General features: G+C 57.5%; 2 protein-coding genes across 5 annotated transcripts in view; one reads left to right on the forward strand and one right to left on the reverse strand.

The window, feature by feature from the left end:
* LOC112981822 (proteinase-activated receptor 3-like) lies at window positions 1–4,958 on the forward strand. The gene is made up of 2 exons (XM_026097749.2): window positions 1–349; window positions 3,091–4,958. The coding sequence occupies exons 1-2, from the start codon at window positions 244–246 to the stop codon at window positions 4,113–4,115; spliced, it is 1,131 nt and encodes a 376-aa protein (XP_025953534.2). The 5' UTR covers window positions 1–243; the 3' UTR covers window positions 4,116–4,958.
* Window positions 4,952–26,519, reverse strand: part of ARAP3 (ArfGAP with RhoGAP domain, ankyrin repeat and PH domain 3) — a 23,790-nt gene continuing 2,222 nt past the window's right edge. For 2 of the 4 annotated variants that reach the window (XM_026097747.2, XM_064520793.1), the window contains exons 2-34: window positions 25,270–26,412; window positions 24,454–24,563; window positions 24,067–24,140; window positions 23,762–23,832; window positions 18,650–18,919; window positions 18,271–18,340; window positions 17,332–17,452; window positions 16,903–17,090; window positions 15,782–15,888; window positions 15,475–15,674; window positions 15,134–15,219; window positions 14,764–14,946; window positions 14,351–14,513; window positions 13,933–14,064; window positions 13,712–13,865; window positions 13,365–13,467; window positions 13,021–13,219; window positions 12,852–12,915; window positions 12,338–12,501; window positions 11,934–12,146; window positions 11,654–11,759; window positions 10,991–11,138; window positions 10,727–10,795; window positions 10,329–10,403; window positions 10,060–10,174; window positions 9,758–9,886; window positions 9,371–9,504; window positions 9,078–9,160; window positions 8,737–8,772; window positions 7,932–7,995; window positions 7,700–7,837; window positions 7,290–7,328; window positions 4,952–6,388 (exon numbers count right to left, since the gene is read on the reverse strand). In XM_026097747.2, coding sequence (XP_025953532.2) covers window positions 5,768–6,388; window positions 7,290–7,328; window positions 7,700–7,837; window positions 7,932–7,995; window positions 8,737–8,772; window positions 9,078–9,160; window positions 9,371–9,504; window positions 9,758–9,886; window positions 10,060–10,174; window positions 10,329–10,403; window positions 10,727–10,795; window positions 10,991–11,138; window positions 11,654–11,759; window positions 11,934–12,146; window positions 12,338–12,501; window positions 12,852–12,915; window positions 13,021–13,219; window positions 13,365–13,467; window positions 13,712–13,865; window positions 13,933–14,064; window positions 14,351–14,513; window positions 14,764–14,946; window positions 15,134–15,219; window positions 15,475–15,674; window positions 15,782–15,888; window positions 16,903–17,090; window positions 17,332–17,452; window positions 18,271–18,340; window positions 18,650–18,919; window positions 23,762–23,832; window positions 24,067–24,140; window positions 24,454–24,563; window positions 25,270–26,372 — 5,532 coding nt within the window. In that variant the 5' untranslated portion in view covers window positions 26,373–26,412 and the 3' untranslated portion in view covers window positions 4,952–5,767. The remainder of the gene's footprint in view (window positions 6,389–7,289; window positions 7,329–7,699; window positions 7,838–7,931; window positions 7,996–8,736; window positions 8,773–9,077; window positions 9,161–9,370; window positions 9,505–9,757; window positions 9,887–10,059; window positions 10,175–10,328; window positions 10,404–10,726; window positions 10,796–10,990; window positions 11,139–11,653; window positions 11,760–11,933; window positions 12,147–12,337; window positions 12,502–12,851; window positions 12,916–13,020; window positions 13,220–13,364; window positions 13,468–13,711; window positions 13,866–13,932; window positions 14,065–14,350; window positions 14,514–14,763; window positions 14,947–15,133; window positions 15,220–15,474; window positions 15,675–15,781; window positions 15,889–16,902; window positions 17,091–17,331; window positions 17,453–18,270; window positions 18,341–18,649; window positions 18,920–23,761; window positions 23,833–24,066; window positions 24,141–24,453; window positions 24,564–25,269; window positions 26,413–26,519) is intronic. The other 2 variants (XM_026097748.2, XM_064520794.1) reach the window with 2 other exon arrangements.

The raw sequence follows: 26,519 nt of genomic DNA on the forward strand, positions 1-26,519 counted from the left end.
TTGCAATCATCTCAACTTCCAACTTCCCGAGTGTCTGTCTTGCTGCTCGGACCTTGGGGACTGAAAGCAGTCCCCAGGCACAAAGTGGAAAAAAAAGAGGAAGGGTGCTGTGGAGGAGAGGGTGGGAGACGGCATCTGTCATGTCGCAATGACGCACAGTCTGGGGCCAGCCCCTGCTTGTGGCGCTTCTCTGGACCCCAGAAGACAGCCAGCAGCAGTTTTCGCAGAGGTCCCACCACAGATATGTATCTTTTGCCTTCACCCGGCTCCGCTGCGGTCTACATCTCCCTCCTGCTTGGCTGCACCTGGCTCTGCTCGGCTGTCGAACTCTCCACAGCTAAGCCCTCTGGTAGGTCTCTTGCTCTCTTTCCCGGGAAGATCCGCCTTGGGGATCTGATTAAGGAAGGTCAGGAAGGGCTGGCCAACTGGGGTGGGGGGCATGTGCCATCTGGGAGGTAGTGGGGCAGGGCAGGAAGGGCATGGACCGTATGGAGGCTGGGATATCCCAGTACCACATCGCCTGGCACTCGGACGGGAATTGCTGCCTGTTACTGAGATGTGTTGGGGGACAGCTCTACTGCTTTTTCTGGGTCTTTTTACTGTCCGTATTGAAAGCCCGAGTGATGACCTGAAACTCTGCTGCCCTTCCCCTCCCTATAGCAGCAAAAATAAAATTACTGCTGTTGTAACTTGAAATTTCCCCTGCCTCCCTCCATGAGTGAGGAGGGCAGAGATGGCAGCAGTTGCAGGAACCTTTTGAACACAGCTGGGTCCTCCTGGTGCCCTAGACCCCAAGTGTCCTGGGGACCAACTGAAAGTCTGGGATTTCGGAGCTGGGACCATTCATCTCTGGCTAAATTGGAGCCACCAAACTATCTCGTAAGTCCCAGGTCTGAACATGTTGTCCTGGAAGTGGTCTTGCACGGCCCATCGTGCCCTGTGCCCAAGCTGGCATGGGCGCCCGCTCTCAGGAAATCTTCGCATTGCTTCCCAGTCCCAGAGTGGGATGTGGTGTTTCGCGACTGCCACAGCTTCTTGGACCCGGCTGTCATGGCAGATTGGGCTCATTGTGTTCGAGCAGCCAAGACGGTTCCCTTGTCACTGCAAGGGCTTGCTGTGTGCCCGCTCAAAGGGCAACTCGGTGCCTTCAGGTCTAGGGCTGCAAGGCGGCCATAGTGCAGTCCAGCAGCTGTGGCAGGGCTTGGAAAGCCGGGGAGCTGTCTCAGCGAAAGCCTTGCACAGAACCGCATGGGTCGCTGTAATGACGAGTGTAATCACTCAAGACAGCTGGCCGCTCCGTGCATTTGGGCTCAGGGGACGGCCTTAACCGTTCCCCAGTGCGATGCATTAGCAGTGCACATTGGCAGATGCCAAGAAGTGTTAACATCTAGCCCTGGCAAAACAGGCTTCTGGAGGGGCCGCATCTCTCTGGCCAGCCCCCCAGCTGGAAACAGTGCAGTGGGGTAGAAGGGAAGGCTTTAGGAAGGGTATATTTAGCTCTGTCGTAGGATCAGGGAGGGGAGCTGCTCATACAGGTACCAACGCGCATCAGGGAGACGTGCAGGCAAGCAGAGCCTGGTTGTGTTTTCAGAGTGAAAAACCATTAAGAAAAGGGATTTGATCAGTGGTTTTTTTTTTTTTTTTTGGTGACCTAGGTTCTTCCTGTTCTGTGCTTTTGCTCTGAGCACAGTGCAAAAAGCCTCTGACTGCAGGGAGCAGGGGGAGGTATGCACAGCTAAGGCCGAGGCATGGGGGCCCCTGCTGCTTGGGCCAGCCGAGGGGAAGAGGCAAGAGACCCAGTACGGCTCAGGTGGAAGAATATCCCCATCCCGGCGTGGGTGGCGTGTCCCATTTCCGTGAGAGGCCGGGCATGCGAGGACTCTGCAAGCTGCTGATTTGGGTGTTCTATCAGGCTACGAGGCTGTGGGTGAAGTCAGACACTCCCACGGCTGCTTTTCTCCAGCCAGCAAATGCAGGGACCGTATGTTACTGGGGTGCTGCCACCTCAGCAGAGACAGGATCCCTGCTTCTTCCCAGGCCACTCAGCCCTTTTTATACCCACTATGTTTCTGGGGAGACACATTGTGTGCTAGACCCAGCCTGCAGGTTTGGTGCTGGGGATCCAGGGCAGAGCTGACACCAAAGCCCTGAAAGGCTGGTGTCACACCCCAGAGCACCTGGGCACGTTCAGGGATACTGCAGAGACCATACCAGGTCCTTTGGGTGGGACCCCATGCCATACACCTCTTTTCCTCCACCACCACACTCCCCATGCCTACCTCCGTCTGCCCCAGACAGCCCATCAGGCTTGCAGGGCCTCCTTTGGTTATTTTTGCCATGAAGACTGGCCAGGCACTGCTCCAGGGTCTGATCGGCAGCTCTTCCTGGCACACACAGCCAGGGGAGCAGAATGGGGACCTGCATCTCTTGATGCTATGTCTTGTGCATGATTTGCTCCCACTAGAGCAGGGCATGAGCATGTTAGGAAAAGGGATGTTGTCAGGGAGATGGGACATGTGCGTGTCTGCGCGTGTGAGCACCCGTCTTAGGCTCCAGACAGGGTTGTTGTTGCTCTCCAAGCCTGGTTGGGCTGGCACTGAGATGGCTGCAGTGCTGGGTGAGTGGCATGGTGTGAGCAGCACAGGATATGGCATGGCTCTGTGGCAAGGGCAGCTTTGTGGCTCCGTGAATTTTCCTTGCTGACTACAGTGTCTTGTTTGGGGATGTTGCTTCTCCACAGTCTTTCACACTCCCATGGGGCTGCTGGAGGATGTGTAGGGCAGGAGGGAGATCCTTGGGGGTGACAGTGCTCCTCCACTTGGCATTACAGCTCAGGAGCACAGTGCCAGCAAGGGCAGAGTTTGCCCCAACTGAGGCACCGTGAACATCCACAGGGACCAGGATGTTAAGGACTAGAATGCAGGACTCCTGGGTCTCAAGTTGCCCTTTGCTGTTGACAAGGGAGATGCCAGCTCTTGCATTTGCTGGCTGCCCTGCAGGGAGGGGTAACAGCTTCCTACATGATCCCAAGCTGGAAGGGGCAGTGGGAGGGTGCTCTTGGACAAGCTTAATCCCTTGTGTCCTCCTCAGTGCGTCGCAAAGGGCGAGTCTTGATCCCTCTCACTCCCCAAGAAGAAACTGAGTGCCCGAGCGCCTCCGTGGAAGCTTTTCTCAACAGCACTGTGACCACCCATGTCCTCCCTGCTCTCTACTCGGTGGTGCTGCTTGTGGGGCTGCCAGCCAATGCTTTGGCCTGCTGGGTCCTGGTGACCAAGTTCAAGAGACATTCGACCACCTTCTTCCTGCTTAACCTAGCCAGCGCTGACCTGCTTTTCGCTCTCCTGCTGCCCTTCAAGATCTCCTACCACCTCTTGGGCAACCAGTGGCTCTTTGGGGACTACCTGTGCCGCACCATGGTAGCCCTCTTCTATGGGAACATGTACAGCTCCATCCTCTTCCTCACCTGCATTGGCCTGGAGCGCTGCATCTCTGTGGTGCACCCGTTCCTGTGGAAGGGGTCCAGGTGGATGTGGGGCAGGGTGGGTATCTGTGTGGGAATCTGGCTGGCAGTGGGGCTGGGCATGAGCCCTCTGCTCTTCAGTCCCCAGACAAAGCACATCTCAAGGCTGAACATCACTACGTGCCATGATGTCCTAGAAAAGCCTGAACAGAAGATCATCTTCTATTATTTCCTCTCCCTGATAGGGCTGGGCTTCGGCCTGCCCTTTGTGCTTATCACCATCTCCTATGGCTGCATCCTGGTGCGGCTGGTGGCCAAGGGGGGACACTATGGGCATGTGGTGCGTGTCCTGGCCCTGGTCCTCCTGGTCTTCATCCTCTGCTTCACCCCCAGCAATGTGCTGCTCTTCAACCACTATGTGCTGGGTGCCACGGGATGCCACAACATCACCTACATCTGGTATGCCCTGGCACTGGCACTCAGCGCCTTCAACACCTGCTTTGATCCCTTCATCTACTTCTATATCTCCAGGGATTTTCGGGCTCGCGTCTGGGACGGAGACACCTGCTGCCCCAGGCAGCTCAAGACCTCGACAGGGAAAGCCTCTGAGAAGGCGGCCTTGCCCCTGAGGTCCAGCGAGCAGAGCCAGCCATAAACGGCAGCAGGGGGGTGCTGGGCTGTGTTCCTCACCCCTGGGTGGGGGGAATCTGTGACTCAGTGCCCAGCACCCAGCCATGCCTCTCTGTGGCTCTGTGCCACATCAGCCCCACGGGTGCTGCCTCTGCCCCAACCCGGTCGCGTGTGCCCCAGCACCACGAAATGCAGCAGCCAGAGCACAAATGGACATGCTGTCATTCAGACTGTGCCATGGGACCAGTGATATTCCCAGCTGCCAGCCTGGCCCTGGAGCAGCTCCCCCCCCGAGCACATGTCCTGGGCTGGCAGCAGACTCAGGCAGAAAATCCCCCCTGGATTTGAAGTTTGCTGTGACTTTGCCAAAGGATATTGGAGCTCCACAGGAAGGTGCAGAATGGCCCATGCTGGACTCTGCTGACATGAAATCCTGGTGATTTGAACCTCGTGGGCCTCCCCCTCTGTATGGGGCTCTTTCCCAGCCCTCTGCCTTGCCACCATCCCACCCGCCAGGTGCTGGGAGCAGCCGGCCGCTCTCGGTAGTGGAATGGTCCTGGCTAGAACAGATCCACTTCTCTGAAATCTGCAGCAGCTTCCCCTTCCTCAGCGCCCCGCCGCCCCGACCACAAAAGTAGCAGTTCCTTCATAGGCTTTCCCAGGCACAGTCCCTTCCCAGCATGTCACAGGGCTTGATGTCTCTGCTGCAGCCCCCGGCATTGCCCCTCTGTGCCCACATCCTGCTGGCTCCCACGGCTGGGTGCCAGCCTTGCACGATGCAGAGCCTGGCAGCACCCAGCTCCCTGCCCGCAGGACCACGAGTGCCCTCACCGCTTGCCCTGCATCGACCAAACCCTCCAGTGTACAAATAAACCTTTATTTACCCCTGATAATGGAAGAAACCGGTATAAATACCCCAGCTGAGCAGGAGCTGTCCTCCATTGCCAGGACTATATGCTGGGCACATATGGCCAGCCCTGCTCCTTACAGACTCCCCCACCCCACCAATATACCATGGTAAATGCAAGAAGGGATGTGGTGGATAGCTTGAGTATCTCCATCCTGCCCCCCAAGAGCGTGGCACTGGGGATGGGATGTTGGGCAAAGCTGAGACATGTCTCAGAGGACCCATGTGGGAAGAAAGTTGAACCCTTGTGCACTCAGCACACCCACGCACCCACTGCTGCATGCGCCTGTGTAGGTAGGCACCTCATGCTCCCCAGTCTGGCACTGCGCCAGGCAGCCAAAATTTGCAGACACCACATTTCTGCTTTTATTTACCCTTTTACTTGCTTCCTTCAGCACTGGGCCTGGCCCTGTGCGCCTGGCCGTCAGACAGCGCGTGTGCCACCCACGACAAAGGCATGCGGGGGACTCCCCAGCCTATGCCCTCCTGAGCCAGGATGGCTGTGTTGGCATGGCCCTGGTGCCATGGCTCAGCCTCGGCTGACACCCTGGAGAAGCACCATGCCAGCTGCTGGGTGCCCTGATCCCCCAGTCCCAGCCTTGCCTCGGCTCCCAGTCTGGCTCTGGGGTTAGGCCAGGAGAAGGGAGGACACAGGTGCCTCGATGTGGGATCACTTGGTACCCAGCACCCCTTACCCAGGTATCTGCCGCGTGACATGACTTGACCCCCTGCCACTCCAGGTCACGTGGCCAGCCGTTTGGCATGGCAGGTCATGTTACCTGCTGGCCTGGCCCTGGCCCTGGCCCTGGTCCTGGTCCTGATCCTGATCCTGATCCTGGGGGCTGGCCCTCGTTCTTCTTGAGGATGATGCTGCTGAGCTCCTGGATCAGTTTGTTGTTGATGGGTGAGGAAGGCTGAATGTTCCTCTTCTTGGGGATCTCCAGGGAGGTGTCCGTGCTGGGACTGCTCCCTGGTGTGGCCACCTGGTCCGGGTCCCCGGCCAGCACTAAAGAAGGTTCCAGGTTCCTCTCAAGAGAGGCTGTTTTGGTGGGTCTGAGCCCAGCAGGCCTGCCGTGGGCTGGGCTTTTGTCGCACTCAAGGTTCAAGCCCCTTTCAAGGGACAGGGCTTTGGTGACAGAGGGACTCGAGACACCCTGGGCTGGGCTGGTAGGCAGTGAGGAGCGCAGCGCTGGGGCTGGGGGCTGCTCAGGGAATGGGGATGGCTTCTTGGACCTGTCCACGGAGGGGACGGACGACAGGTCTGCCAGCAGTTCACGGTCCAGCTCCAGTGAGGCCAGCTCAGGGAAGTTGCCCACCTCCTCGTAGACAGGCTCTGTGTCCACCTCCTTTTCCTGCTGCTCCTCTAGAGAGTCCTGGTGCATCTTCATGGGCTGGGGGAAGATGGAGTGGCTGGGGTGGGGGGGTGGCCTGGGAAACCCCAGGTGCTCCATTCCCCTTCCAGTTCACTCTGCCTGGACGTGGGTGCTCCCCGGAGAGAGCTGCTGGGCCTTGTCCCCTTGCCATGGAGCTGATGCTTCCACCAGACCTCCCTTGGGTGACCTGCACTTCTTCAGGTCTCTTTTCGCTACCTCAGGCTTAGCCTGGGACCCAGTAGTCTCCAACATTGTGCCACCACTGTGCCCCAGGGGATGCTCCGAGGAGTGGAAGGGAGCCAGGGCACCAGCACAAGTCCCAGGCCATGCCCAGGGCTCTGCTGTGGTGCCAGCGATCTTGGGCACTGCTCATTCCTGCTGCTCCTGCTTCACATTTCTCTTTTCACCATCACCAAAGAAGGGTGGGCACCTTGGGCCCCAGCCTGTGCAAGGTCTGTGCCACCAGGCTGTGGCACCCACCCAGCAGTCCCTGGCAGAGGCAGCCTTGGGAGGAAAGGCAGACCCATGCAGAGCCCACAGCCATTCAAGGCAAGGCCTGTAGGCCAGGCAGGGCAGGCAGCCCTGGCAGAAATAACCCAGTGGAGAAGAGGAGACAAACCTATTCCCTCACATTTCTCTTGCTCAGCCCCTCTGGGCAATGCAGGGCCCAAAGGGACCGGTGTAAGGAGCTGGACTGGGCTTCTGTGGTCTTGGCTATGCACACCAGCACCATGCAGGGAGCCACATATGGGACACACAGGGCAACAGCCACTCCGTCCTCTGCCACACAGTGTGGGCAGGATGGCCTGGGTACCTACATGAGCATGGGCAGGATGCTGCAGATGAGCCCTCGCCCTCAGGAACTACAAGGCACAGTGCAAAGCCTACATAAACACACTTCACACATGCAGATACTTACAAAGAACATGGACAAAGTCCTTCGTGTGTGCAGGCGGCGCTAGAAATGGAGGAGACAGGCAGAGATAAGCACATGATAGCGCGTAGCAGGCTCACGGCTGCAGGAAAACCTGCCTCAGCAGGCGTAAGAGGGGCAGCAGCATGTGCTTCACTCAGAGCACAGCATCCTGGCACGCAGTGCTTCCCAACACCCAGGGCATCAACGCAGCCCTGCATGCCCCACAGTGCCCTGCACACACAGGGAACTGGCATAGACACACAAACACAGCACATGGCATGCACACAGTGCTGGGTGCACAGACATGCACCCAAAGCACCCACTTGGCTCTGGGCAGCACATGCCCCTCTCCAAACTGGTCTCGGGGTGGGTGCAGGAGCACCTGTGGGCAGAGGCAGCTGCCATGGTCTTACCAAGGTCTGGTTGGCAGAGAGCATAGTAGCGTCAGTGCTGTCCCCACGCAGGGGCACCAGTGGCATGGTGCCGAACTTCTGCTTGGCGAGATCGGAGGAGGAACGCCGGCGCATGATCACGGGGTGCAGGTCATCGTGCTGTGCGCAAGGACAACGAGGGTCACACTAGGTCACCCTGCCAGCCCCCAGCCTGTCCCAGCCCAGCTGGGTGGCATGGCCGGCCTTCACGCACCTGAGCTTTGAGGATGCTGGTGGTCCAGTCCCACAGCTCAGCCTGCCCCGAGCACACCAGGTACCTGCAAAGGAGTCAGCTGAGGGGCTGCCAGGGAGCAGGGCCAGCAGACGCCAGGTCCCCTTATCACCTTGCCTGTGAGTCTGGGGGTGCCACGTACAACCAGATCCCTAGTGGGGCATCCCCAGGACTGGCATCAAGAATGGCCCTCTGAAACTCTCCACGTGTTCGAATCACTGCTTCAGTGAGAGGCAGGAGCTTGCCCAGTCTGGAACCGGGCAGCTCAACTCGGTTGTCCTTGCTGCCCCAAGAAGAATGTCTCCACCCAATGTGATGGGCAGGCAAAGCGTGAAGCCAGTGGTGGCACTATGGACCTAGTGCTGGGCACTACCCAGCATCAGCAGGGGCAGGAGAACAGGGAGAGGATTAGCAGGATGCTCTGGTGTGCATGGAAACGGGGCAGGCAGGGACCACTCATGGACATAAGTCCCCGTGGTGACAGCAGGCACAACTTGTTCCCTTAGCCAGGCCTGTCACAGCTCCGACCCCCTCTCTGGCTGCCCACCCAGCCTAGGGCACTGATTGCCCCCTGGAGCCTGGCTTGTGTGCCCCCCATCTTGTGCTACATGTTCAACCCCACAACTCTGCCCCCAAGTGCTCCAGCCAGGCTCTGTCTCTGCCCCGGCCCCCGGGAGCCTCTAGCTTCCCAGGAACATGATAAACATGGCTGTCCTGGCCCCATTAAAACTGGACACAGGACCCATTTTGCCCCCCCAGCTCCAGGATAGCAAGGGCAGATACTCACAGCTGCTGCTTGTCCAGGGTCAGGGTGAAACCCCACCTAAAGAAGGAAGACACAGATAGTGGGGCAGGACCACCAAATCTCAGATGTGGCCATGGACTCACGACTAATGGGAGTGGAGGGATCAGGATGCCCCACTGGGCCCAGGCCCAGCATGGCTTTGGGTCCTGGTGGGGACTGGGACGTTCCCAGTGGCTGGATTGGAGTGTCACATGCCACAGTACAGGGAATGAGGCCTGTGGCTGATGCTGGGTAGGAGGCTGTGCCTGCTCCAGCACCTCGGGAGGAGAGGAGGAGTGATGGATACATTCCCCAGGGTCATGTCCAGTGAAGGTCCAACTTACTGGCCTGGTGGCTTCAGCTTCTTCCTAATGCCCATGTAAACCTTGGCTGCGTCCAGGGGCCACTCTCGCTCTGGCTTGGCACTCTGGGGAATGAGAACCAGAGGGTTTCACAGCCCAGCCTGGGGTCCATCACATGCCCTCCCATCTGCCAGCCCTGCTAGGAAGAGGATCCCACACAGCTGTGGCAATGCCATCCCTTGTCCCTGTGACTGCAGGGCTCTCCCTCCCCCCACACCCTAGTTATCCTCCTGTGCATGGAGCACAGATCCAGCCCTGCTGCATCCCCCCGATACCCTCTTCTCCTTGAGCAGCAGTAGCTTCCGGTCCCGGATGACAAAGTAACGCTCCTGAAACTTGTTTCCCAGCAGCTTGGGGGGCTCCTCACGGCATTTCAGCAGCCCGCACTTAGGGGTCTCACGCTTGGCACCTGCACAGTGGAGGAGACAGGAGGTCAGCATGGCGTGAGGGACATGTGAGGTTATATCAGGGGGTATCAGAAGGTGTTCAGTCTGTGGGCAAGGTCGTGTCCATGAGGGTCTCAGGGATGTGCCGATGGTGACTGCAGGACAGTGGCTGGGGCAAGGGTAAGCTGGGGCAGGGCTGTCCTGCTCTGGGCCCCAGCTGAGCCCATCTGGACATAGGACTGGGACCCTCTGGTGCACCACAATGTGTTGCCTTACCTGTGAAGAGACAGCTGCCCTCACCAATGGGGACCTTCCTCACCAGCAGGTATGCAGTGCTGGGCTCTGGGAGCTTGCACCACTGCAAGGCTTGCTCCAACACCTTCTCCTTGGGGTGCAGGGGCCGCTCTGGGGAGGTAGGGACACCCTCATCACCATGCCATCTCCCCTGTGCCAGCCTCCATCCCCCCTGCTCTCTGCCCATCTCCCTGATGGCAAACTGCCCCCCATATCCTGTCCCCCTCCTTGCCAGCCCAGCCATGCTGTGAGCATCCTCTTCCCGCTGTCCCCATGATGCTTACCCAGCTCCCCATTCTCCAGGGCCTCAAAGGTCAGCCAGATATCCAGGCTGGCTGCCACGTTGCGCATCTCCAGCACCTGGTTGGTGAGCTCCTCTGCTGTCATCGTGGGGGACACCTGGGGCCAGACACACAGGGAGCTGTGGCAGGGTGGTGGTAGGACAGGTCTCCTTACCAATGGGCATGGTCCCGGACACACCAGGGACAGACAGTGCTCAGGAGCCTGTGCCTCCTCCTCCCTTCCTCCAACATGACCCTTCTTTGGGACTCACCTTCAGGGTGATGCAGCAGTCAGGCAGCTTCTGCTCTAGGTAAACTTCAATGATGAGGTCTCCTGCCTGCGAGAGCTGTGGGAAAAGAGCGGGTGGCATGGGGTACCATGCTGGTGTGGGTCTGGTATGCATTGCCTGTCCCCAGGGGCTTGAAATGGTATTTCAGAGAGCAAGGTGCTGCTTCTCCCTTGGGCGTGAGGCTCACAGTGATGAGTGAAGGGGGGACAAGGTGGAGGAGGTCCTTCCCCAGATATTTGCCCATGCTGCAGGGAGGTGTGGAAGAACAGGTGGGACCCAGAGTGGAGGGGCTGGGAAGCAGAGCTGCTCCTATCCTCCAAACAGTCCCACAAGCTCATAGTCCCCAATGTGGCAGAGGCCGTCAAATGCATCTCTAGTACCTGGGTGTCCTTCCAGGTGGTGATCAGACTGTTCTCCAGATCCATCTGGGATACCTGGTCCTCATCGATCTGTTGGAGGAAGGGCGCAGGGTGAGGGGGATGAGAGGGGAGGCATGGAGTTAAGGTGGAGGGGGATATGGATTGAGGCACATGGGACCAAGATGGAGGGATGTGGGGGAGGAATAGGACTGTAGAGGAGGATGCAGGGGAAGGCACATGGGACCAGTGTGGAGTGAGGCTGTCACGGCCCCGCAGGGAGCTTACATTGAAGATGGTGACATAGTTGTCAATGAGGTCTTCCATCACCTTGACCTCGTGCTCCCCTTTGCCATCAGTCTGGAAGAGGCTGGGCGCAAAGAGCAGTGACAGGTTCTTGGTGCTCATCTGGTTGAGGTCAGCACACTTCTGCACTCTGGGACAAGGGGACATGGTCATGAGGGGCCAGCATGAGCCACCCTCTTCCACTGCTTACAAACTCACCTGAAAAGTCAGTCCATTTTTCCCCAGCTCCCCAAATTACCAAGAATGGGAATTTCATGCCAGGTAGTTCCTGTTTGCAGGATGCCAGTGGCTATCGAACCAGACAACAGCCTCGTATCATGCCCTTAATTGCAGACAGAAATCTGTTTCTTTTCCCCCTTCTGAGACATGGGTGCAGCTGACATCCTGCAAGGGGGTATTGCCTAGTCCCCAACCTCCTCTCTTCTCTGCTGCAGGGCAACTTTGGGAACATTTCTACCTTTTGAGATGTCCCAGTGCAGCACCCTCCAGCACACACCAGCACCAGGCCCAGGAGCTGGCAGAGCAGAAGATGGGAGCCAGTGTTTCCTGGCCAGTGGGGAGACCCAGCCCTGCTGGATGGCCTTAGGTACCCCAGCTGGACCAGGGGTCCCTACGGGGAGGTGGCCAAGGGGCATCTCTACTCACCGGTAGAGATGCCCGATCAGCGCAGCCAGGGTCTTGTGGTTGAGGCGAGGCAGGCGATGAATGAGCTCCTTGTACCGCTCCAGGCGCTGGGGCTTTGAGGCGATTCCTGGAAGGAGGAAACTGAGTCAGGGAAAATCATCAAGCCAGGCAAACCCAGAGGCAACATGGCACCGGGGCTAGCACTGACACCCCATTTTGAGGGACACCATCTGCAGGCCCAGCTCCAGTATCCCCATAAGGCAGCACAGTGTGGAGAAGGGGCTGGGCTGAGGGATGGTACCTGCAGCCTCCTTCCACTGTGGGTGCAGCTCCAGGGTGAAGACAGGGTCCTCAAGCTCTCGGAAGAACCTCTTCAGCACATCCGTGACATCCTCAATGAAGTTATCACTGATGCGCAGTTTGACATTGCGCGCGTCCCGCCGAAACTCCTCCATTAGTACCTTGATCCGGGACTTGGCTCCATTCTTGCGGTAAATCCCTTCGTGCCGTAGCCCTGGGGAATGGACATGAAGTCACAGGAGCCCAGTCCTGCTCAGGGAGTCCTCACTGGTGCTGGAGCTTAGAGAACAGCTCCCCCCTGCTCAGACTCATTGACCGCCCTGCATATGACAGAGAATGCTCTGGCCATGCCGCCTCCCTGCCTGGGGCCAGTGGCTGTGCCCACCGGCAAGCCACTGCACTCACCGTACTGCGTGATGAAGGCGATGCAGCTGTCCACAATGATGGGGATGTCCCCGCGGCTCAGCTGCTGGTCCCGCAGTGCGTTACCCCGGCCCCCTGCCGATGCCTGGATGTCTGCGTACCACGCTGCGGAGTCTGCTCGTGACAAGCCCTGCAGGTAAAACGTCCTGACAACAACAAGGGCAGAGAAGAGGGAATGAAGGTTGCTGGGATGGGCTACCACCCCCTTCCCTGCAAGCATAGCCTGACTCTGGGGCATTGGGCAGGGAGCAAGGCACAGCCAGGCTGAGCCGAGGGGCACCATACACCAGTGGGAGACCCTCAGGTGGGGGATAAGCAGGGCTGGCCTCAATCCTATTGTCCGAGCAGTGTCTCCACTGCTGATTTGGGATCCGTGCCTTCCCACACATGAGTGCCTTTGCCCCAAGCAGCCTGCTGAGGTTGCTTGGACTGCTGGGACACATTCCCCATCCCTTCTGCAGCCATGAATGGGATACCTGCCCCTCGCAAGGCTCACCTCCCCATCTCCACCAGGATCAGCAGCTCCTTCTTCTCTGGGGTTTCTGTGGGGGGGACCATACCTGTGTTGGGGTGAGGAGCAGAGACGACAGTCACCCATGGCCTCCTGCTGCACTGTGCCCACCCTGGGCAGCAGAGCAGCTTCCCCCCCCTTTTGCCACACTCACTGAGCTCCTGCAGCCGCCGGAGGTTGATGCTGTCTTCAGCCCCATCATCCTCGGTGGGGCAGATGAAGAGATGTGCTTTCTGCAGGATGAAGAAGGCCTGCTGCCACTGCTCGGGGTTGAGCATGCACTTGTAGCGCAGCTGGCCCACGCGCTGAAACTCGTAGCCCAGCAGGCAGTGACAACTCACAGGCGTGAACCACTGGGGACCAAAGGAAGAGAAGAGCCTGGTAAAGACAGGGCCCAGCTGCAGGGATATCTGGGAGGAGTCTAATGCTAGGGAAACAGAGACAGAGCGCGGGAACCAGTCAGCAGTGCTGGGTGCCCAAGGATGGGGGCTGGCTCACCTTGCCAATGGCGCTGGCCCAGGCTTGCAACGTGTCAGGCCCATCAATTCCCAGCTGCTGCACTTTTTCCCCAGTAAGGAAGAGCTCCAGGGTGTAGCGAAACCTGTATAGAATGAACCAGCCCAACATGGTAGCCCTCCACACCCTGAACCTTTAACCAGATCCCCTGCCCCATCGCCTTGGCTGAACTGCGTCAAGCCCCCGGGGAGGGGGCAGTGCCCATCCCTGCCCTCTACATGCCCATGGGCTTTCTGGACCTTAGGCTGCAGGTCCATCTGTGCCAGTGCTGCCTCCATCTAGGGCAGGTGGCACATGCAGGCAGGGACTGGGGGCAAGGCTGGAGGTACCTTTCTGTGAGGCTGGGGCTGGTGACTGCATGGGCTTTGCTGACGCCCAGAGAGAGGAGGTCCCTGCTCTCGATGTGGCCAAGGGGCTCGGTACATTTGTCTGTCTCGAAGAAGAGCAGGGCCTTCTCCAGGGAACACCAGACACGCTGGAAGTCTGCAGGAGCATGTTGTCAGTGGTGCTGGGCACCCTGCGGGCTGCCCTCCCACATTCCCCCACTTACCATCTCTGCTCTTTTTGGTGCCTGGGAGCTTGGGGAAGGCTGGGGCCCGGTGCAGGTACCCACTGTGTGTTACTGGCTGAGTGATCTCGTTGTAGACGCCCTCTGGGCCTGGTTCTCCTGTGCCGGGGCTCCCTGTGGGGCACAGTGCTGAGAATATGGGAGCAGGCACCCACCAACATGCAGCCCTCAGGGTGGCAATGTAACCCCACTTGTGTATATATAGGCAATGGGGCACCCTCCCCCATCCCAAAAGCAGGGTGTGGTGAGGCACCCCAGATCCCTCAGGGAACTATGGTGTCACACAGCATATGATGCCCCCGCTGTCCTGTAGGCGTGGGATGTGCTGTTGGGGGCAGGGGCTGTGACAAAGTGGAAGCCTTCCATGACAGCCACTGCAGGGCTTGAGTGTCCCCATTACCTGAATGGTTCCTGGGCCTTTTGCTCTCTGGAGCCCACCAGAGGTCGGCCCCTGGGGACACCTCATAGGCCCCAGGGTCAGCAGTCAGCCCAGCCTCGGAGGATGAGAAGAACTGCAGGATGGTCTTGAGCAGGCCTGGTCCTGTCACCGCAGCACACAGTGCCTGGGATGAGACATGCACCCATAGTGGCCATGTCCCAGCTTGTAGGATCCCTGACCCCCTGTCACGGGTGCTCAAAGGCAGGCAAAGCAGGAGCACAATTTCCCACCCTTGCCCACTGCTCAACAGGGCAGCCCGGAGTGGGGGGTGTGGGCACAGTCAGTCAAGCAGGAGCTGTTGGTGTCTCAGACCCAGAGCTCTGGGGTCATTCCCAGCACTCCAACATCCTACATGCACCCCAAGGTGTCCTTACCTGGAGCACATCATCCTGGGTGGCGTAGTGGGGATGGGGCAGGCGGTACCGCCCGTCCCGGTACTTGCGGGAGATGAAGTCCCGTCTCTGCTCAGCACTCGCATCCGGGTGGAGGGCCTCAGCGGCGGGGAGGCGAGCAGCCCAGAACCAGTTGGCTCTGTCATTACCCAGCACGATGAAGAGCTACAGGAAAGTCCTGGCATCATGGAGAGTGCCAGGCCCAGCCAAGGGCAGCAGGATGCTCAGCATCCTCTCATCCCCACATCTACACATCCCAGGGGAGACTGTGAGGCTGTTAACCTCTGGGGAAAGCAGCTTGACCCCTGGGAGTGCCATGCAGGCCCCAGTTCCCTGTCCCAAGTGCCTCTACCTGTACGATCTCATTGGACCAGACGCTGGTGTCAAGCTTCAGACTTTGCACTTTGGAAATATTGGAGCCCAGGCTCCGGTGCTGCCCTGTGGGGAGCAGGCGAGTGAGCATCCACTTACCCTGCCAGGGCAGCTGGCACCAAAATCATACCCATACCGAGACCAGCACCCTGCCCAACCAGGCAGACCCAGCCTTCCTGTGCCATCTGGATGCTAGCTGGACACAGTCCTCCTTCTCATCCCAACATTCCCTTCTGGCCCACTCAACAGATGCCAGCTTGCCCCCACCATGTACCCACTTGCCCTTGTACACCCTGATGCCCTGCAGGGAGCTGTACTAGCCTGCACACTGCTTGCAGATGACCACACACAGGTTGATGGATGCCCAGTCGGGATTCTGAGCCCGGCAGTCTGCACAGTATTTATTGGCTTTGTTGGACCAGATCTTTTCTGCCACCTCGTAGTCGTAGAGTGTCTCAGCTATGGCTTCCTGCAGGGCCTCCATCCACTCGCGCTTCTCCCGTTCTGACTCTGCCATGAAGCTACAAGCACAAGTGCAGCCAAACACTCATGGGCCTGGAATGCCCAGTCCTGGGGCCCAGTGCCCAGATGCTCCTCCCACCTCGTCCCACCCTGATGCCTGGGTTACCTGAATATTTTGAGGGGGGTGATGAGTTCAAAGCTGCGGTTCTTGGCCTCCCGGATAGTGGAGCCACGCATCTCAATCAAGCAGATGCCAATGCCCATTTTAAAGAACTGCAATTCAGAGTGACAGTGGTGAGTGGCAGTGTGTGACACTGGCTCAGCGGTGCTGGGCCTTTGTCTGCGGTGGGCATATGAGACTGGACATGTCTGCGATGCCAGGCCTGGAGCCAGGTAGCTGTGCCCAGCACCACCCAGCTTTGCATCCCTGTGGGTGGGTGGGTGATGGCCTGCTCTGTCAGGACCAGCCAGACCTGGGACACAGCCACATCTCTCAGCAGTCCCATGTGGGCTGAAGCCCCCTGCAAATATGTTGTACCGTAAAATGAAAGGCAAATTCTGCTCAGAGCCTCTGAAACCCAGCCTTTCAAATCCCTGTTTTGGTAGCCTACAACAGATTGAGTCAGGCACACTAATAAAACAAGTATCGACTTGAGAAAAATCCACAGATGCTTGATGCCTGCTTTTTTCGAGCCGGGCAAACTGGAAATGAGATGACCAGAAAAACAGGGGTGGTGAGAGCATTCAGCAGAAGGAGGTGGGGGATTTTCATGGGCAGCTGTCTGGGTGCAAAGGGCTGGTGGAGATATCTGCTGCCTCCCACAGGGTAAGAGTATATTGCAACAGGTATGTTTACTGGTAATTTAGTGGTCACTGAGCCACTTGCCTTGTGATGCATTGGGGTGATTTGCTGTCACTAAGACCCAAAAGCTTTGAAGAGATGAAGATAATTCGGTCTTAGTGAGGAGACTGATAGGGAGGTCAGCTTGGAGGTGGGGGTCCTGGCACCAACCATGTCTCCAAGCCCAGACTCTCACTGTAGATGCCCTGTTTTGAAGGTTCGTCTCTGCACACGGGGAAGGGATGCAGGATCTCAGACTTTCCACTTAGCCATTCCATCCTTCCTCTCCAGTGTCCGTACAACCCCTTTGGCATCAGGCCTGGCTAAGCTCTCACCATCCCTCTGCTGCTTTCTGCTCCATCTGCTGCCAGCACAACCCTCTGTGCCAGCAGGGTTTCTGAGACCTGCTCTGACCACTGTGCTCACCATGGGGCATTGCCACGAACCTGCTCACTCTTGTACAGCCACATCTCAGGTAGGCTCAGGGCTGCAAACACCTTGGACTTCTGACCCTTCAGCTCCAGGGTGCCGGACTTCTGGCAGTGAGCAGTGTTGGCGGGCCGGGGCCGGGAGCCCGCCAAACGCTGGTCCGTCACCTTCTTCTGCAGAGTGGAGCACCACTCATTCCTCTGGGCTGTGCAGGGAGAAGGGATGTGAGCAAATGGGTTCAAGCCCTTCCCACCAGACCAGATCAGCTGGCATGGAGCAAAGTGCCCATCAGGGATGGCAGGGCAGAGGAGCCTAACCACTCACTGCAGCTGAGCAGCCTGGGGTACAGAAGGGGTGAGAGCTGCTCCAGGGAAGCTCTCACTGTAGGAGGGAGGCAGGGATGGTTCCTCAAGGACCAAAGGCCCCCTCTCTGGGTGTTCTCTTACCCTCATTTTCAGCACGGAAGACAAAGATCCGGTGGCTGGTGACAACCTGGAACTTGTTGTCCTTAGTGGAGCGAGCCATCTCAATCACAGACAGTGGGATCACCCCCTTGGGGTAGGGCTCCTGGAACAAGCCCCAGTATGGGTTACCCCCTTTGCCCTTCTTGCAGGCACTTCTGCAGCCTACCTACTCCAGCACCCTCTTTACAGGGTACACTGGCATCAAAACTGTGGGGCAGAGGAGGGAAGGGGCCATGGCAGGGCTTGGTGTGAGCCTGGGGCCTCCTGCAATACCAGCTGTTCTGGGGCCATGTGTTGGGTGCCACGGACACCAGGCGAGCCTGGCTGGCTGTGCTGTGGGGCTGGAGCAGTAGCACCCAGCACCCTGGCTGGCATGGCAGCTGCCAGCTCCCTGCAGCAGGCTGTTCAGGGCTGTACAGAGCCCCCAAGGCAGGCTGAGAGGATGTGAGACAGGAAAGAGCTGTTTACTCATCCCACACACCTAACTTGCTGTGCCAGCACCCGCAGGGAGAAAACTTCCCCAGTTCAGCACAACTTCTACATGTCTCACATCCTTGACTGAGTGCTGCCCTTATCCTGCAGCATAGGGACCACCAAGCCATTCTATGACAGGGCCTGAGAATTTGAGCTGGGAAAGGTCTGGGGCAAAGACCCCTTTACAGCCTTCCCCAGGGCTTCTAGCATGGGGAGACCACCCTCACCTGCTCCCCCGGGAGACAGACCTTTGCTACCCTGTGGGATGGAGCTGTGCCCTGAGCTGCCCAGGCAAATGGGGAATGGTTACTATACCATGCAGACTTCTTACAGGAGAGGGACAAAGGGAGGCAAAGGGGAGATGGCAGCTCACATGGTGCCAAGACACCCTGCTTAAAAATGGGGCAGGGCAGCCTCCCCTCTTGCCCACCTCCTAAACCTTCTCACCTTCTCACTGCTGAAGTACATCAGGTTCTTCCCATCGAAGCGGACATAGCGCCTCTGGAAGACGTAGTTCCTATCCGGACAGCAGAAGAACAGGACTGTTGGGAAGTGCATGGTGCCTCCTAGGACCCCACGTCTGCACACACACAGGGGGCAGACCTCCCTCCTACAATGGCTGCAGGGACACCCTTGCAGAACTGAGACTGCAGCTAGGGGACCCAAGAGTACTTGGATGTCTGTGGGGAGGTCTGGCTCCCCCAAAATGGCTCTGAGGGGTTATGGGACTTGGTGACCAGCCCAACCACATCACCAGCCATGCCCAAAGGGGTTGACCTTACAGGGGCCTGGCTGCCCCATCACCACCCCACAGGTGGGCACATACCCCTGTGGGGAGAGCTTGTCCAGCCAGCCCCTGAGCATGGTGGGCCGGGGCTCGGAGAGGTAGGTGTAGCTCGCATAGGGGGAGATGGTCAGGTCATCCAGGACCTCATCCGGGTAGAAGTGGGATGGCAGACTGAACTGGGCGCCCTCAGCCTGTGGTGCCTCCACGGTGGAGTAGCCCTCTGTGTCATTCTGGATGATGCGGTCAATGAGCCTGGTCCGTGTCTCCTCGTCCTCGCTCTTTCCATCACTGCTGCACTCGCTGCTCATCCTGCATAAAATGGGGCTGTGGGACCCCTGCTGTGGCAGCTTGGCTGCTCGCCACATGGGGACTCACAGGGCCTCTGATCAATGCCATCCCCTCAGGAGATGTCTCACACTGCTCCTGGCCCCACCCTGAATTTCTCAGGACACTCAACAACTTGAGTCTCTGCATCCCTGTGACCAGAGTGGGATAAGGAATCAGTACTCATGAGCCCTGTGGCCATCAGCAGCCCCAGGCTTATCCAGCCCTATATGAAGGCAGGAAACCCAAAGGCACAATGCCCAGAAATAGTCCCCAGGCTGGGCTGGGAGTGGCTGACAAGAAAGCTTTCCTCAACTTGGTTAATGCCACACAGGCCACCACACACCTTCAAATCCCAGGCCTCTCTGCCTTCCCCTCAACACATTGTAGGCAGCAAACTGAAGCCACATACCTCCCATATTACATGTTGTATGCCCTACTCTACATCCATCCCAGCTCCCTCTCTACCAGGGGGGTTCAACCTGGTCTCTCTTCTCCAGCATGCTGGCTTTGATGACACTGGGAAGGCCCTTCTGTCAGCAGCACCATGCTTCAATCCCTCTTGTCCTGAAATGGGGCTGCTGGTTTCCACAGGGATTGGGATGGACAAAGAGACGGACAGGTGGAGCTCCTGCATCAGTCTTTTCTCGGGAAACCATGCTAAAAACCCAAGCCAGACCTGGTGAGACTATCTAGCCTTAACAATAAAAGGAAATTATAAAAATAGACTGCTAAGCCTGCCCCTTCCCCTCAGACAGACTTTTTTTCCCCAAAAAGGAAATGTTTTGGAGAAAGCCTGAAAGTCCAGGAGCTCACAGGGGAGCTGCCCAGGTGCAGTGGTGATGGGCAGGAAGACACTCATGGCAGTTTCTGCCACCAGCAGCCAAGATTCCCCAGCACCAGTGGGAGAGCACTCGTGCCACTGACTTGCTTGTGGCATTGAGTCTGGCCCCAGCCCCAGGACAAAGAAAAGACTCCAAGAAGGGCAAGGGACATGATCAAAGCGCTGGAACAGCTTCTGTCTGAGGAAGGCCTGAGTAAGCTGGGGCTCCCCAGCCTTGGAAAGGGTGACTGATAGGGAAGAGGTTTCTGAAGTCATGAGTGGCATGGGGAGGGCAGAGGGGCTTCTGTTGGTCACCATCACTTCAGTCACAGGAGTTGGGAGCCATTGGATAAAGCCAGCAGGAGCAGGGTAGAGAACAACACAGGAAAGGAGCAGCTTCCCTGTCAGGGGATGCTGTAGATGGAGGAGGCTATTAAATATGAGAAGCTATCTCCAGATTACAGGTACATGGGCTAGAAATACTTGCAGACCAGGAAAATTATCCTATACATTTCCCCTGATCTTAAATTCTTCTCTAAGCACCTGCTTTTGATCACTGTCTTGTGTGGGAGCCATGATACTGCATGCACCTTTGCTTTGACCCTTGACAGGCACCTTGCTATGTCCTTATGCAGCCATAAGGCAGCAGATGTCCCTGAGCTATGTGGTGGAGGCAAGACCTGAAGTTTGGCTGGAAACGTATTGGGCTGAAACTACACAAACTAGTTTTCCCTGTGTCTCTGCAAGGTTGGATATCTGTTGTGGTGACTTAGGGCCACAATCAGAGGAAAGGCATAATCACCAGGTCCATAAACCTCAGGATGACTTGGGGGACAGGGCTCAGAGCCTGGAAGCATTGGGGACTGACAGCAGGGGAAGGGCAGTGACAGCCCCAGCTCTCACTAAAGGAAACGCTGAGCAGAAAGTGAGCAAATCGAGACTTGGAAGACGGGCCTGACCTGGCATCCTGGGGAAGCACTTGGCACCCAAAGGTCACAGAGGTCTGACTGATGAGTCCCCAACCAAAGACTTCCTTCTGAACATCTCCCACTCTTTGCTGAAGGTGCTGAGATGCCCTCAGGTATGGCTGCAATGCCAGAAAATCACAGCCCTCAGGTATGGGTCAGATCCAGAGAAGCGGGATAGAATATGAGGACGAGGAGATGGGTGGAGGAAGGAAATGGCATGTTTGGTTCCAGTGTCTGCGAGAAATATGAGAAATGGCCATGAAGAGCTGGGAGTTTCAAAGCACAACCAAAATTGCTCTTTAATTAGTGCAACAGAGCTTTGGCAGGGCGATTTGTCTGGCTGAAGTCCCAGTCCATTTTCCAGCTTCTTCAAGATGGACTTGCCAGGGAGATGGGAGGTTAGAGTACTGTGTATGTCAAAGAGGTAGACATCAACCTTGAGTGCCAGAGCAGGAGACAGACCTGATAAATGGGTCATGGAAAGAGAAAAGGGGGAAAAAACATGGAACTTCTTCCCAGGCCATGATTTACAGCCACTGAAACTATAAAAAGCTGGTGGACAAGTAGCACCTGGCTGGGACAAGCAAAGCCCATGGCTTGGCAGGAACAGGGTCTCTCAGCATGCCAGGGACCCGGGATGGATGGAGTTTACTGGGACAGAGGCCATACCCCAGCTCTGCCCTGGAAGATAAGGTGGTGGAGAAAGCTGCCAGACATCGAGGCCACGAAAGCCAAGTCCTCTCCATTTCCAACTGGTGTCAGGCAGTGAAGATAACTAGCTGTAGGGCCAGGCAAGTCCCTTGGGCAAGGAGAAGGGAAGACATTCACTACATGAGTTATTTCCAGGAGAGCAGAAGGTTGGGGAATTTGCCTGAGATGCACTGAGTTGGGGCAGAGGCAGCCTCAGTCTGTCGGCCGTCATGCAGGGGAACTGGTGGAAGATGGAGGATCCAGGATTGGAAGAAGGGCATAGGATGGTGGTAGGGGGACCAAGGAGCCACGGATGGGTCTAGTTACCTCGGCTGGAAGTTATGGGCTAAATAACTGACCTGCTTGTGGCGACCTGGAGCATAAAAGACAGATAAGTAGCAACTTGTGAAGGATGTCCAGTGTTTCCTTTTCTCCAGTGAGAGAAACACTGGGGATCTCTCCCACTGGAGAACACTCTCCTGGCAGCCCAGGTGCCCAGATTGTCCACTTGGTGTTGGAGCTGCACACCTGGCCCTTGGCCCTTGAACAAGGTGGCTCTCACACTGTGACCACTGCCCAGCACGAACCACTGACACTGACTGCCCAAAGCCCTGAGCTAGAGAGCAATGGGGTCAAAATTAAATTACTAGGACAGGGTGAGAGGAGTTATCTAGGTTGAGAAGCAGATGCTGTGCCAAAGGGGTTCAAGGGCCTCTCTGAGCTTTGAGATTAGGAAATATATCCCCTAATGAACTAGTTGATGGGCTAGAGGAGAGGCTAATACTGTCCACAATGGTCTGGTGCTGGGCAGAGTCCCAGGCACTGGGGAGCAGGATAAAGAGCTGGCCACAACTGGACCAGTGAGGCCAGTCTGGGGAAGAAAGCATTGGACCAATTGATGAGAGGTGAAGGGATAACAGAGGGCTGGCCAGTGAGATCTGGGAGGACAGGGCAAAGGATATTCAAAGGCTTTTCTGCCTCTTGTTCAACCCTCTGCAACCCCCAGGCCTGCTTAGAGCTCAGGTTTGGAGAAAAAAAAACGTGAATGGCAGCTTCTGGCACCCTTCTGACAGCCACATCCTGTCTCTTCTCAGTGCATCCAGTCTGCAGACACTCTGTGGAGGGCTCAGGAGGTGTTGTCAGAGCCATGAGCGCCAGGCCAGTGCCTCTGTACCATTATTAGTCCCCAGCACTGAGCAGGTGAGTGTGTGGCCAAGGAAGAGCACTGAGTGCTGGGCAGGGCTGTGGGGCAAGCAGTGATGCAGCCTGGGAGACCACGCAGCCAGGAAGGCACCTTCGCTATCTTGCCTCCACACATGGGCATGACTTGGGGTCCCAGCTCGGGATCCCAGCTCCACGAAGGCTGCTGGGTGGTCACCATGAGCAACTGGCTGGTGTCCAGCCCTGCTCTGGGGTGAAGCAAACTGTGGGTTCAGAGGCACCATGGCAGATTTCAGTATTTCTCTCTACAAAACTCCAGTTCCCAGGTATTTTCAATTCCCATTCTTGTAGACCACGCTGATTCCGATCTGCTACAATGTCTGGGCTCACTGTGACACTGGATCAGGCCGTACTGCAGTGACCCACAGCCAGAGCAGGAGAACGGGTGGACTGACCTACACTGAAGCCTGAAATACAGGGAGAGAAGGACACACCAGCCTGGCAAGGACACCGGGAGAAGCGAAGGACACAGAGCTGTAACTTGCCTTCTTCTAAGTAACACAGGAAAAGGAACCCTCCCCTTTCTAAATGGGAAGAGCAGCTTTCCTTCCTCTTTCTCAGATGCTATCAGGAGTCATGGAAAGTACATTTCGAAAGCATTCTAAAGGTGCTCTCACAACCTCAATGGAGGAGAAAGACATCTCCTCCTGTCTGCAGGTCCTAGCTGCTCTTTCAGCAGGGAGGGGCTTGCTGAGCAATGCAAGCAGCTGACTGACTGTCCGGACAGGGAAGCCTTAATTCAGACTTTTCAACATGAAGGCAAAATATCTTCATCTCTGAAGATCAGACTGATCAAATCTGAGTAGAACTCTAACCTCTGCTGCAATTGTCAGGACCAGGAGGACCCAGTTCACAGTTGGCCAGAGCACCATCTGACTGAGAGCTGCCCACGAGCACTGCTCCCTCTCCTCTCTGAACAGGACAGCTCTTCTCCAGAGATGGCTGATTCAGTCCTTGCCTTGCCTGGATGTCTGCTGCATCCATGGTGGGGAAGGACCCCAGCCACCTCTCAGGATTTGGACCATCCCCAGATATGTCCTGTGTCCCCCACTTGCAAGCCACAGACCCAGCCCGGTCTCTGCACCCCAGAGGAGGGAGCCCCTGAAGCAGAAAGAGGATGCCTACCTGCACGCTTCTCTCTCCAGCTCCAGCTCTGCCCCTCCCTCGTAGCTCTGCCCGGAGGGGATGCCCTTACCCTGGAAGGAGATACCAGTCAAATACCCTCTCCCCTCTGCCATCTCTCATCCCAGGCCTCCTCAGCCTGCCTGCCGCACTGTGCAGGGGGCTCAGCCAGCATCCCCCTGGCCAGATACCACAGTCTCACTAGCTGGGGTTCTCTAGCCTGCAGTTGCTGGCAGGACATGGATTGTCTCCTGTGGCACTCTGACTCATGGCAGGAGCCATCAGCAGCCTCAGAGGCCTTGTCTCACCTTCTGTTCCCCGGCAGGTACCCCATGCCCAAAGATGGCCTCGCTGTAGGGGTTGACAGGCTGCTCACCAACATCTGTGGGCAGAGAAACGGCAGTCAGTGGTGCCCACTGCTGAGCAGCTACCAGCTGGGACCACAGAGCCCTGGAGGGGAACTTGCCCCTGAGCCTGCCTTGGTGCACCCCATGCATCCAGGGCATGCCAGCTGGCAAAGCAGTGATGCCTGCCCAAATACAGGTAAGGCTGGGCACTGCCTTGGTGAGAGAAAGGAGCAAAGGGCAGTACCTGGGATGGAAAGAAGGGAGCATGGATGCCCCCCTCCGTGCCCTCCCATGGAGACCCCCACCCACAAACTCCACTGCACACACTTGAGGCTTGGGGGCTCTCACCTGACTTGGTGGCTGGTCTCTGTGGGATGGGGGGCAGGTCTGTGGTGGACCAGCCAGGACTCCTGGAAGAGCAGAGATGGGTTACTGCAGCTGTGGTCGCCTGTGCTGAGCTGAAACAGGGTGAGGAGTCTGGTGGGACCTCAGGGTAGCTGATGGTTTTTTTCCACCTTGTTTTCCTGTCTGGCTTATGCAGGCCAGAGGCTGCATCTGATGAGGGCTCAGCCCAGCTTTGTCTCCCAAGGATGTGCAATATTCTCTCCATATTCCCAGCACCACCCCTGCTCCCCTTCCCCCTCCTGAGCTGATCCTGTTTGGGACCAGCTAGGCCATGTCTCCAGAGGCCCACAGACATTTCCCATCTCATCACAACCCCCTCCGTCCCCTCTAACCACTCCTGTGCTGGTCCCAGCCAGCCCAAGCCCTCAGCTGTACCTACACCTTCCAGGAAGCCCCAGACTGGAGGCTGAAAAGTGGCAGCAGAGTCCTAGCATGAGCCCTCAAGGGTCCAGGGCCTCTCAAACCATAAGGAGTCCAGCTCCCTGTGGGATGCATTTCCCTCCTCACCTCTCTGCACAGAGCCCAAGAAACAAGTGGGGAGTGCAGTGAAAGAGACTTTATTAGCATCCAGAGGCAGACAGGGCCTGGCTGGGGATGGGGGGCCCCCAGAAACCCAGTCATGGCTGTAGACAGCATGGGTGATGGGTGTCCCCAGGGGACGTGTGGGCTCTCTGGAACCCCAGCCCTGCTCTTTGCATCCAGTCCTGGCTGAACTGCACCCCATTCCACTCCCTGGGGCAAGGGAAAGCATCTACTTACTCAGGCTTCTCAGACAGGTAGGTCAGCTCTTGCAGGGACCGACCTGGTGGCTCAGTGAGAGTCCAGCCCTGGGGACCATCCTCCCCTCCTGGGTCCTCAGTGGGTGCCAAAGACGGCTTGAGTCCTTCATAGATGATGTTGGATACCATCTCCAGCCTCCCCTGCCCTGAGCCTGGCTGTGAGGGTGCCTCAGGGTATGGTGAAAGATCTCTCTTGCCTGGGGTGGCCACAGCGGGCAGGGAAGGGTCAGATGTGGGGTGACTGTCAGGCAAGCTTGCTGGGCTGGGCTCAGGCACTGGGATCCTGTGGCTGAGCCGTGGTGGCACAGATGGGATGGATGAGGGGGGCTTTTCTGAGGCTTCCAGGGTTTGTCCATGATCCACAGATGCAGGGAGTTGTTTCTCCTCCCGAGAGCTCGCCCCCATTCCTGATCGGGATGCTCCTATACCCATGGTGGTGGTTGCTCTTGGGCCAGCCTGCTGCGCCATCCTGGGCTCTGGGCTCTCCAGATCTGTAGAGCTCTCCCCTGGCACAAACCCTTCCAGTACCACAAATGCCCCAGGAGTCCTGTTGATGTCCAGGCTTTGTGTCAGCACTGTACTCCGTGCTGCTGGTATGGGCGCCAAGCCCTGCTCTGGCTTAGAGCGATGGAAAACTGTCCTTGGCTTGGGAACTGGCCTGACGAGGGGTGGAGCAGGATCCTTCTCCAGAGGGGATGCCTGGCTGGGCGAAACAGCATGATGCTGCATCCCAGAGACGTCAGTAGCCCCTCCCGGCTCTCCTTTCATGGCGTCCTCGCCTGTCTGGGGGCCTCGGGCCACATCCAGGGCATCCATGCACGCAGCAGCTTGAGGATGGGCATCTCCTGCAGCAGGTCCCCCCAGGGGCTGCCCAAGAAGCCGTGTCTGCTGCACCAAGTTCAGGATCCTTTTGCGGTGTCCAGTGGCAGTAATGCCAATCTGCTGTAGGTCCTCACCACCCAGCAAGGTGGCATCCCTGGCCACATGGTACCCATGCTGCTTAAAAACATCCTGGTACCTCTCCAAGTGGATGGTGGCCAGCCAATCTGCAATATCGGAGTCAGGACTGTACTGGAAGCTCATGGCCCTGAGATCCCTCTGCAACGGATGCTCAGCCCATCATCTGAGGAAGGAGGAGAGAAAGGGGGTGAGGAGGCAGCAGGATAAGAGAACGGGGTGACAGCTGCCATGAAGCAACCAGTGAGTCCAAGCTGTCAGCATGGCTCCCAT

Source organism: Dromaius novaehollandiae, chromosome 15, assembly GCF_036370855.1.
Source record: "Dromaius novaehollandiae isolate bDroNov1 chromosome 15, bDroNov1.hap1, whole genome shotgun sequence".
Taxonomy (NCBI): domain Eukaryota; kingdom Metazoa; phylum Chordata; class Aves; order Casuariiformes; family Dromaiidae; genus Dromaius; species Dromaius novaehollandiae.